Source organism: Oratosquilla oratoria, chromosome 34 (genome assembly GCF_046742065.1).
Source record: "Oratosquilla oratoria isolate Oo_2021 chromosome 34, ASM4674206v1, whole genome shotgun sequence".
Lineage (NCBI taxonomy): Eukaryota > Metazoa > Arthropoda > Malacostraca > Stomatopoda > Squillidae > Oratosquilla > Oratosquilla oratoria.
In genome coordinates this window covers 43,159,990-43,172,489 of record NC_134810.1, presented here as the reverse complement: position 1 = coordinate 43,172,489, position 12,500 = coordinate 43,159,990, and the positions used below count along the sequence as shown (strand labels likewise).

The following is a 12,500-nucleotide window of genomic DNA, read 5'->3' as shown; positions in this document are numbered from 1 at the left end:
CCTTATATGAAGATCTTCCGCAAATGTATGGTGATCTCGTGGCATAATTTCCCTTTGGACGCATAAAGTAAGCGCCCCCTTGTTCACCTGACGCACTTGTACACATAAGGCAAGAGTTTTTTTTTTTTTTTTTTTTCATTGGGTTACGGGCCCGCCGACGTTGGAAAATCCGAAATCAAAATAAAACAAAAATTGGCGAAATTCCTTTTTTTTTTTTTTTTATCGAACTGCCTACTAGAGCTGTATAACGATCAAAGTAACAACAACAACAAAACAACAAAAAAACAAAAAAACAACAACACAACAACAACATCTTGTGTGTTCATCAGCCTCCTGGCCAGTGAGAAGGTATAAATGAAACAAAACCGAAAAAAAAGTAAAAAATAAAAATAAAATTTTCTCCGACCGACCTGACAACATGGCGTCCTAAAAGCTTTAGATAAATAAATGTGTTGGTTGCAATTTTTTCACTTATTCTCCGTAACCTAATAAATAAAGAAATTCTGGCTTAAACAAAGATGGCGGCCACAAAGAGGATGGGAAATGACGTATATTATTATTATTATTATTTATCTGAGGCAATACTGTATTAACTGAATTCAGAGAAGTAATAAACATTTCACACAAAATCAATAAATAAAGATATGTGCTTAGGAACTTTTCGACATTTACCTTCATGAATAAAGCGGCCTTGCTGTGAATGTGCTGTGTCTTGCTACACTGCTTCTGACCCTGGGCAGTGGGCAAGATGCAGGGATGACCCGTCCTCCAGGAGGAAGCAAGATATGAGAGAGGGAGGAGGGTGAATGGGAGTGGAGTATGTGGGGATGAAATGGGTGGAAGTGGATTTATGCCTTTGACTTTGGCTACCTCCCTTGTAAGGGGGAAAAATCCCTTGGTATATGTATGTATGTATGTAGTCATGGATTTAAGAAACCTACATTTTACAATTTCATTCATGCTATTCTGGATGCTATTCCCCATCCCCCCCCCCCCCCGAAAAAGAAAATTAGCGATTTGCCTGAATCAGACTATGAAATGTTGATGTCTGACATCCTTGATTGTGGGCGGGAAAGCGTGTGGTGGATCACCGTGGAAATTACGAAGCGAAAACGCCTTGAAAACTTTCTCAAGCATTGGAGCGAAATGCAAGACTTCTTTATTAAGACTCCGTCAGAGACACCGAGTCTTCACTAAGCATTCGCTGAGACTGATCTTGCGGGGCAATGCAGCTCGGCTCGGCTCCGCTCCGCTCGGCTCCGCTCGGCGCGCATGAGCTAGAAACACGTATGTATGAGTTCAGCGGTCTATAGATTGGTGCGCACGTGGAGGAGATGTAGCAGACGTATAAATGAGCACATACGCCCACACGTTCGTGCGCACACACACACACACACACACACACACACACACACACACACACTCGTAGCGCAGTGGTAGAGTTTCCGGCTGTCACTACGGCAGTTCGGGTTCGAATCCAGCCCAGGGATGAAATAATTTCAGTATCGCTGCGCTGCTGGTTGTTACTCCAACTCTCGTGGGCGGGGAGTGTGTGTGCGTGTAAGGTCACATCATTACCCATAGATTGGTCATGTATGAGGTCTGAGCTCTCTTCCGGGATGGAAATAGCTGTCGATCACGAGTTCAACACGTGATCCAAGACCATGGTGAATCACATACACACACTGTGGAGAGACTAAAAGCACTGGTTCTGTCACCATTGAGAGATCAAAGAGAAAGAGAACCTCATTACAATCTTCAGGTCGGTAGAGAAAACAGATCAAATTGACAGCGGAGATGTCTCGATGGGACATCTTTAAGAGGTCATAAGAACAGTTTTAGTAAGACTAAGCGATGTGAAGAGCTGAAATGAGTAGATGGATGGATGGATGGATGGATGAATGGAGGAAGAAGGAACACGAAAACCACCCAGCTGTTGGACTTGAGAACATAAAAACATGAGAATGGAAGAGGCTGCAAGAGACTATATGGCCTACTTTAGGCAGTTCCATGTCCCTCACCACCTTCCACCCCAACACAGTCATCTTCTCTCAAAACAACCAATTGTTCCAGCGTTTACTCCATCCCTTAACCACTCCGTTGGTAAACCAATTCCTGCCCATTTCCTTCTTGAACTTAACTTTCTCCAACTTAAACCCATTACAACGAGTCCTGTCCTGTTGTCTTAATATGATGACCTTGCACTGTTTGCTCCTTCTTCGGAACCAAGCCCGGGGTTGGTGGAGGGAGAGGTGGGGGAGGTGGGGAGGGTAAGTTTTGAACGAGAAATGGGCCGAGACGCCCTTCAGGTTGAAGTCCGTCGCCGCCATTTCTCCGTCGAAGAGCGACCGGGCAATGTCCTCTTTCAGGATGTTGACGGGTTCTGCAGAAACCTTTGTCCGGGCGACGTCCAGGCGAGTCTCTTCAGCTGACCGATGACGTAGTGAGATAAAGAAAACGGGAGGAGGGAATATCGCTTGATCGAGACTTTCCTTCCTGTACCAGGTTCCTCTCTGTTCCTCAGCTGAATCCAATAATCTACCGAGACAAAGTCTGTGAAGATATTCAACCACAGAGGAGAAAAAAAAAAAAAAGACGAGGAGGGAGAGAAAGGGCCGTTGGGGAAAAGTTCGAAATCTTGTAACTTTGACTGAAACGGTAGCGTTCTTTGGGGAGGGGGGGGGAGTGGGGACGGAAGTTTAGCCGTGTTAGGTCGAGACGCGAAACTTCTTCCAGACCCGATGCCGAGACGAGCTAGACTCTCCGCCTCACGCGGACACCATTACCGCGTGGGAAACGACCAGATATGAAATGGGCTGAGAACATTTGAAACAATGAAACAGGTTTCGGTGTCTCCATCTCGACTCTGGCGCCAGGGTAAGGGTCTCGCGAGAGCCTCGCGAGGGCCTCGTGAAGGCCTCGTCGCGTGCTAAGGGGCTTTGCGAAATCACCTCAAGAACGACAACAGGGCGGCTTCGCGAAAGGTTTGGAAGAGAAGGGGGGGAGGGAAGGGAGAGAAGGAGGGAGAGGAGGAACGACGAGGAGGAGGAGGAGGAAGAGGGGGAAGAGGTGAAGGAAGAGGAAGGGAAGGAGGAGCAGGCGGAGGGAAAGGGGGAGGAGGAGGCAGAGGTGGAGGGGAAGGAGGAGGAGGAGGAAGGGAAGGAGGAGGAGGGGAAGAATGAGGGGAAGGAAGAGGAGGAGAAGGAGGGGAAAAGGAAGGGGGAGGAAGAGGAGGGGAAGGGGAAGGAGGAGGAAGGGAAGGAGGAGGAGAGGGAAGAGAAGGGGAAGGGGAAGAAGGGAAAGGGGAAGGAGTAAAAGGAGAAAGAAAAGGAGGAGAAAGATAAGGGGAGGGAAGAAGAGGGCGGAGGGGAAGGAGGAGGAGGAGGAGGAGAAGAAGAAGGAGGAGGAGAAGGATGAGGGGAAGGAAGAAGAGCCGGAGAGGAAGGAGGAGGAGGAGAAAGATGAGGGAAAGGAAGAAGAGGCGGAAGGAAAGGAGGAGAAGGAGAAGGAGGAGTAGGAGGAGAAGGTCTATAAAAATTGTAGCACCGAGTGGCAGTGGCTGGAAGCGCGGTGCCTGGCCACCGTTTGTGTGTGGCCGGGCAGGTCCCGCACGCCCATAGATCTTTCCTGGAAGAATCATAGGGCTGTTCTTTGGGTGGTATTACTGTGGCATTCCTACTACGCCGCCGATTTATAGTAGCAGTAGGAATAACAAGTTTATGATTTATTATTGCTATTGTTGTTGTTGTTGTTATTATTATTATTATTGTTATTGTTATTAGTATTATTATTATTATTATTGTTGTTATTGTTGTTATTACTGTTATTGTTGTTATTGTTGTTATTGTTGTTGTTATTGTTATTGTTATTATGATGTTGTTAACTATTACCTATTTATCATTTATCATCGTAGCGAGGACTTTTTCTTTCGCATTCTAGTTTATTATTATTTTTTTCTAAAACTCTTATTCCTACCTCCCTCTCCACCCCTCTCCTTTCTCCCTCTCCCTTCTCCCTCTCATCTCTCCCTCTCCTCTCTCCCTCTCCTCTCTCCCTCTGCTCTCTCCCTCTCCTCTCTCCCTCTCCCACCTCTCACTCCCAAAGACACTCAAGGGAGTTGCTCAAGACTCCAAAGGCCAACGAAGACTTAGGAAAGGAAAAATTTTGGTCTAATCTTACGAATCAATGCCTGTGAATGGAGCGACCCGACTTCTGTTCAGATCTCGTTCTCTTCGTTACAGAGAGACACGAACAGTATTACAGACAATAGGCCCAACATGCAATCACACACGCACGAATGCACGAATGCGCGTGCACCTATGCGTGTACGAATGCGCGTGCACCTATGCATGCACGAATGCGCGTGCACCTATGCGTGTACGAATGCACGTGCACCTATGCATGCACGAATGCGCGTGCACCTATACATGCACGAATGCGCGTGCACCTATGCATACACGAATGCGGGTGCACCTATACATGCACGAATGCGCGTGCACCTATGCATGCACGAATGCGCGTGCACCTATGCATGCACGAATGCGCGTGCACCTATACATGCACGAATGCGGGTGCACCTATGCATGCACGAATGCGCATGCACATATGCATGCACGAATGCGCGCGCACCTATACATGCACGAATGCGCGCGCACCTATATTGCGCAATAAAATCACACCTGGGGAGTAAAGGTAACGTCAAAATGACGCAGCCCGAAGGGATTTCTCCCCGTCTTCTCCTTTTATGCATGGAGGGACGGAGAGGGAGGGGGTCGCCAATTTAATGAAGCGGCCTTGCTGTTGATGTGCTGTGTCTTGCGACACTGCTTCTGACCCAGGGCAGTGGACAAGGTGCAGGGATGACCCGTCATCCATGAGGTGCTAAGATAAGAGGGAGGGTGGAGGGGTGTGGAGTGTATTCAGGGATGGAATGGGTGGGAATGATTTTGTGTCTTTTACTTTTTGGCTACCTCCTTTGTAAGGGGGAAAAAGCCTTGGTATATGTATGTATGTAATAAAAAATAACACGTAACGTCCTTTTTAACTGAGCAGGAACCATGGTGATACCACACAGTCAAGGAAATACTGCGTTGTTATGTGTTAATGCCTCCATTGACTCGCATTGCAGATGTTTGGAGGCGATATTAATCAAAGATTACCGCTCAGCATTCAAATTACATTACAATATGTGTAAGATCTTAACTGTTTGTAGCGTCCCACGGACCTCTAATGAACACCTAGCCTTCCTTGGAAATGTGATATCTATGTCCAATACATAATATTTTAAATTCTGTAAAGTTTGAAACCATTCTAGATATTGAAATATAGACCAACATGGAATTATATGATGATGAAGTATGTTCCCTTCCACCTACAGCTAAGAAATTGGCCAGGAAACTTGAAGCCAACAGGAAGATATTTAACGCTGAGTATGCTGTGTTCTTCAACAAATGTATACCAGAAAACATACAAAATTCATGTGTATATATATTCATGGATACTGTATATATATATATATATATATATATATATATATATATAATATATATATATATAAAACAGTGCTGAATGTTTTGCACATTTGTGGTTGATGCAACTCGGGTCTGACGGCGTCCTCGTTCTCAGAAACTCAGAAACTCGTCAACTGATTAAAATTTAATTGCTGTTGATGTTTTGTTTTTTTAATTCCGTTCTGCTTCTTGGTCCTGGCAGCCGGCCAAATTTATGGCAGGTTGGTCGGAAATATAAGAGCACAAATTTAATTATGCAAAAGTGCATTTGATTTAGATATTAAAAGCTCATTTAATCTCCTTTTCGTTTCAGGTCCTCGGGGAATAGTCTTCACGTAGTAAGCTGCTGAGGAGACGGCAAGGAAGCCAGCAAGCAAGCAAACAAACAAACAAGCAAGCAAACAAACAAGCAAGCAAGTAAGCAGGAATAAAGGGACTCGAATAATGTATACATGGATTCTAAAACGGAAGATATGTTAACTAGGCAAACCCAGTGCGTGTGTCCGAGCACGTACATCGACTACGGCTTCAAACACTCTCGAAGTCCCACATACGAACACGTGCTTTACCTGCAACGCATATTAAGGACACACTCGCTCTCCGCTGAACACCGCGATACTTCGCGTTTAATTCGTCCTTAACAGCTCCTTGGTAAATTACTTCGAGAACAGCGACCTAACTACCTACCATCAGCAACATGGCCGCAGAGGAGGACGTGGTGTGGGTGACCTCCCCGTCTTCCGAGTTCGTTAACGACTCCATCTTCCTGTCCTTCAACGCATCTGAGGACCTCCTGGGCAACGAGACCAACACCACGGGGGGTTACGTGCCCTATAACAAGCGGCCGGAGACCTACGTTGTCCCCATCGTCTTCGCTCTCATCTTCTTCATCGGCGTCGTTGGTAAGTCGACAAAAGAATCACGACGAGAATATATATATATATATATATATATATATATATATATATATATATATGTATATATATATATAAATATATATATAAATATATGTATATAAATATATATATATATGTATATGTATATATATATATATATATATAATTTTATCAACCACAATGCGCTTTAATTCTAAGCCATCAACATTGGAAGAACCGTGGAGGCAACGCAGAAATTGAAACGTAGTACGTCCGAGGACTCGAATCTACGATTTGCACTTGACCAGTGCAGCATTGACTTAAACCTTTACACCATCACTGGTTTAAGTCAATGCTGCACTGGTCACGTGCGGACCGTAGGTTCGAGTCTTCGGACGTACCACGTTTCAATTTCTGCGTTGCCTCCACGGTTCTTCCGGTGTTGATGGCTTAGAATTAAAGTACATTTTGGTTGATAAAATTGTATCTCTAATCACTGGGACCCATTCAGTGTTGTACAATATATATATATATATATATATATATATATATATATATATAATATGTGTGTGTGTGTGTGTGTGTGTGTGTGTGTGTGTGTGTGTGTGTGTGTGTGTGTGTGTTTGTGTGTATGTTAAAGACAGAGTGAACATTTTTAGAAGCTCTGCTTTCGGCCACCCGTAAGATTACCTTCACGAAGCCTTAACCCACTACACTACAGTCTCTATGGTTTAGTGGGTTAAGACTCTGTGAAGGTAATCTTACGGGTGGCTGAAAGTTGTGGGTTCAAATCCTACATGCGACTGTCATAAAAATTATCATATTGATGTTGCTGTTACTAGCGAATTTCTCTCATATAATATATATATGTATGTATATATATATATATATATATATATATATATATATATATATATATATATATGTATATAAGTAAATTTTGGAAACAGGTTTTCAACAATACAATTTCTATTAAATATCACAGCATACTCAGGGTTGGTGATTTTTTTAGGCTGATAGCTTAATACCTTGATACCTTAAATCAGAAACCAAAAATACATTTTTAGATACGTAGACGACATTTTCGTAGATATGGAAAAAGAAGAACAAATTGAAAAACTTAAGTTGGAAGAAAACTTCAGCCTACGATTCACCGTGGAGAGGAGCATTTGCTAATGAAATACTGTTTTTAAATGTTTGAGTAGATGGTTCTGTGAAAGTATTCACTACAAGCGTTTATAGAAAACCGAGTAACTTCGGAAGATTTTAGATGACTTGAGTTAATTCCCTTCTAAATATAAAATCAGTTTGGTACGTGCATACGTTACAAAAGCCTTCAAAATATGTCTTAATTATCTCCTTTTCCACCAAGAACCAGAGTTAAGCAAATTATAACTAATAATGGCTTTGGAATGGAAGATGTAAATAAATCAAGAATAATATGGAGAAAACAAACACAAGCACAAAAGATAGCATGAAAAAATTAAACATTTATTACTAAAACAAAAGATGAATAGGTATTAAAAGATATTATATGTAACCATTGGAAACCTAAAAACAAGAGGATAAACTTAGTTTAATCATTTATCATCGCAGCCCGAGAACTTCGTCTCTCCTGATGAAGAACAATATGACAGCAACAAACTAACACAAAGTAACGTTGTGGATAAGTAATCGTGTAATTTAAACAAAGACGGTTTGTAATGAAGAGTACATTGGCCACACAACACAAACATTATCACAAAGACTTGCATACAACATGCAAAACGGAGCAATAAAATCACACATCACAAAAACACACACCACCAACAAATCACGTGACCAGCTAAACACAGAGTAATAATATCGAGGAATAATGACAAAAGAAAACTTAGATGTATGGAGGCAGTATTAATTAGAAATCATATGCTGATAATTAATATCCAACAGAATATTATATGGGAGTTCGGAGCTCTTCGGGGGGCACCCCACGGCGCGCCGACCGGGAAGACGATGAGGCGTCCTGAACACATTGCTTCCATCCTCTCCTAATGTTACCATATGTAATACTTATAAATATGTATGTAGCTCAGAAAATAAACTTACCAGAAGATGCCTAATGTATAGAGGAAACGTTGTAATGTGTTAGTTTTTATATCCAAACAAGCATGGAGTCGTTCATGAATACTGTGTATTTTCTACTTTCTTCAGAGAAGAAAATGTAAGAGTAAAGTAAAGAGTCTAAAAAAAAAGATCAACGTCGAGTATGCTGTGATATTTAATAGAAAATTGTATATGTATTATATATATGTATATATATATGTATATATATATATATACATATATATATATAATGATTAATTTGTACATATGTTTTATTTATTTTGATTATTTTTATTTTTTCTATTTTATTTTATCTATTTGTTTATTTATTTATTTATTCTATTTTTATTCTATTTACTTATTCTATTTTTTTTATTTATCATTTATCTTTTTGTCAAAACTCCATCGCAACATTTGCGAAAAGGATACTCAGGGTAGTGAGGTTCAGAATGCATTCCATGAAAAGAAACTACTAATGAAATTATCCTAGATCTCTCTTCCCGTCTTTGCCCTCCCCATACCTCCCATGTACACTTCGTCTGCCTCCTCTTCCTTCTCCTCCTCTTCCTCCTCCTCCACCTCCTCCTCCTCCTCCTCCTCCTCCTTCCTCTCCCACGCTCTTTCATTCTTCATTACCTCCTTTCCCTTTATTCCATCCTTTCTTATTTCTTCCTTTCCTTCCTTTCTCCCTTCTTTTCTTCCTAACTCTCTTCCCCCCTTCCTCTCTTTCGTCAGTCTCCCTCTTTAATCCTGTCTATTTACCCTCTTCCCCATCCCTCTCTTCCGCCCCGTCTTCCTCTTTTCCGTCTCTCTTCTCCTTCTCTCTCATCTGTCTTCTGACATCTTTCTCGCTCTCCTGGCGGCAGTGGCGGGTTCATTCAATGCCTCACAATTTATCGCTTCTGGTGAAGTTCCGTTCTGCCCTCTTTGCATATTCTTGCACACTATAAGAGTCTCGCTGTTTCCTTTCTCCGCGAGAGGAGACAGCACCTTCTCTGCCTTCTAAACGTAGATCTATCTTCCTGTCGTCTCACCCCTTCCCTAACCACCCCCCACCCCCACCCTCACCTCCACCCTCGTTTCTATGGCACCCCTGAGGAATTAAATAATTTTGTTCCACCTAAGTGTGTGTGTACACACACACACATGCACGCACACACGCATACACACACACACACACACACACACACACACACACACACACACACACATGTACGAACAGGGACGCACACATGCACGAACAGGCACGCAAACACACACACACACGCACACTCGATGGCGCAGTTGGTAGAGTTCACGCCTACCACTACGGCGGTCCGGGTTCGAATCCCGCCCAGGGCTCAAATAATTTCTGTGTCGCTGCGCTGCGAGTCGTTACTCCAACTCTTGTGGGCGGGGAATTGGGTTTGTGTGTGCATAGATCGGTCATATATGAGCTCTCTTCCGGGAGGGTGATAGCTGTCGACCACGAGTCCAACACGTGATCCAAGACCATGGTGAATCACACACAAACACAAACACACACACACGCGCGCGCGCGGAAGTCTCCCTGGGTTGAATAAAATCGCTTGGTTTTCGCCAGAACAAAAGCTAAGCAGCAGACAGGGTCATATGCTCTTGCAGTCACCCGAATCTCAACAATGGTCTAACGGAACTATGCAAATATAATTATCTTTACTCATTTATCATTTTCTAAACAAACTTGCATTCTTCTCGCAACAGCGAAATATAGTTCCGCATAGCTTTGGTCTATTGTATCACAGTACGGATTCGTCTGTCCGCGAGACGATTCTAGCCAGCTGGGGACAGATGGGGCTGGGGGGAACCCACACTACTTCTTCTCGAACTGTCCTAACTCCCGTTTTCTTCCTGCGCGCATGCGCGGCTCCTTCAGGTAACGGGACGCTGATGGTCATCTTCGCCAGGAACCGCCAACTCTGCAACGTCCCCAATACGTACATCATCTCGCTGGCGCTGGGGGACCTCATGGTCATCCTCTTCACCGTTCCCTTCATCTCGACCATCTACACCGTCGACTCGTGGCCCTACGGCGAGTTCGAGTGTAAACTGAGCGAGTTCGTGAGGGACATCTCCGTCGGGGTGACGGTCTTCACGCTCACGGCCCTCAGCGCGGACCGGTACTTCGCCATCGTGAACCCGATGAGGAAGCACGCGGGGGCCATAGGGGCCCGGGGCGCCCTTAGGGTCGTGGTGGCCATCTGGATCCTCGCCATCATCCTCGCCCTTCCGACGGTAGTCCTCAGCAAGGTGAAGATCTTCAATGTGACCGAGACGAAGGCCATTGGGATCTGTTACCCGTTCCCCAACTACATCCCCGAGTGGTACAAGAAGGTGTACTTTCTCATTCGGGCGCAGGTGTACTACGCCATGCCCCTCATCATCATCGCCTCCTTCTACATCCTGATGGCGCGGCACCTCCTCCGGTCCATGTCCAACGTTCCCGGCGAGATGCAGGTCAACAACAAGCAGATCCAGTCGCGGAAGAAGGTGGCCAAGATGGTCCTCTGCTTCGTGGTCATCTTCGCCGTGTGCTTCCTTCCTAACCACGTCTTCCTCCTCTGGTTCTACTTCAACCCGAACTCGTACGTCGAGTTCAACGCCTTCTGGCATATCCTCCGCATCCTGGGCTTCTGCCTCGGGTTCATCAACTCGTGCATTAATCCCATTGCCCTCTACTGCATCAGTGGGACCTTCAGGAAGTACTACAACAAGTACCTCTTCTGTTGCCTCTGCAAGGCGAAGCACACACGAGGACCCGCACGGAGCAACACCTTCGGATCCTACTCGGCGTCCTTACGCTACACGTCCACCGTCAGGAGGTCTGAGGCTTACACCCTCACCTCCCTCATGAACGAACGCCCCTCGGCTCCTCCCCTGACACACTCCTTCAGGAACTGCGGCAGCGCCTCCTCCAGGGCGAATTACCCCCATCATATCCTCAACCACCACCACCACTACAGGGGCGTTGGCATCGGGCCCAGGATCATCGAGGATGAGGATGACCACCACCATCACAGGGCCCAGCATGCCCTCCACGGGCTCGAGGGGCACGGCTACCCCCACCGACAGCCCCCCGAGTACGAGATCGTGGAGCTCTGACCCAAGCCTCGACCGAACAGACGCGGTCTCGCGCGGTTTCGGTGAATGTGCCGGGTGTATTAGACGTAGATAACAGAACGGGGGGGGGAACGGCGGAAACTTCGTGTTGTCGTGACTGTGCCCGGGAAATAAGGTCCTGGACTGTTGTCTGGTGTGGCCGTGGGTTGGGACACCCGCCCTCCGCCTGTTTCTGACCCACACAAGATGGAGAACATGAGAATACTTGACCTGTCCGCTCAAGCAAAGGTCATGGCGTAAAGTCTTCTGGGAGAGGCGGTGGGGGAACTCCAGAATCAGACAACAGACGACATGACGTCATGAGTCGGTGCCAAGGCGCGTTGGTTTACTTTCCCGAAATGTAGTGACCTGTTCTTGTTTAGACTTTGTCGTGAACAGCGGCGTGCAGGTCTCCAACTCTGGCACTAGTGTTGTGTGTAATGACAAGTTTGGTATTCATCACCACCTGGAGAGAAGCTATGGTTACTTGTAACTTTCCTAGTGATTATATTATTATCAATGCTATATTTTTGTGATGGGCATTTACATGAACATTATTACACCTCATGCTTATATTGATATAAAGAATATAATTAACGTTAAGCATGTTGTTACAGTTAGTAGTTTAAGATTCATTATCATTTTATCAATATAAATCAATGTATAAACTTATGGACAGATATGGACCTACAGCGGTGGTCGTCCTGTGAGACGGACGTCAAAGAGAATCATCTCCCAGCCACCCTTCTTCAAAACCCGTCAACAACTTCGCGTCCATCTGCAGGTGTAACCCCGAGGGGTTGGTACTCGGTTCCCGGACCTGAGCCCGATCTCTCAGGTTCGACGGCTTTCTATTAGAACTGACAACCGGTGACTGATCATCTGGTCCCACACTAACAGAACGCAGAATATTATT

At 45.0% G+C, this 12,500-nt stretch overlaps 1 protein-coding gene across 1 annotated transcript in view; it reads left to right on the top strand.

Annotated features, from left to right (window-relative positions):
- The window catches only part of LOC143018275 (neuropeptide CCHamide-1 receptor-like), a 217,005-nt gene that overhangs the window by 203,303 nt on the left and 1,202 nt on the right, over positions 1 to 12,500 (top strand). Inside the window, exons 2-3 of the mRNA XM_076173561.1 lie at positions 5,824 to 6,412; positions 10,362 to 12,500. The exon at positions 10,362 to 12,500 is cut by the window's right edge and continues 1,202 nt beyond it. Coding sequence (XP_076029676.1) covers positions 6,208 to 6,412; positions 10,362 to 11,587 — 1,431 coding nt within the window. The 5' untranslated portion in view covers positions 5,824 to 6,207 and the 3' untranslated portion in view covers positions 11,588 to 12,500. The remainder of the gene's footprint in view (positions 1 to 5,823; positions 6,413 to 10,361) is intronic.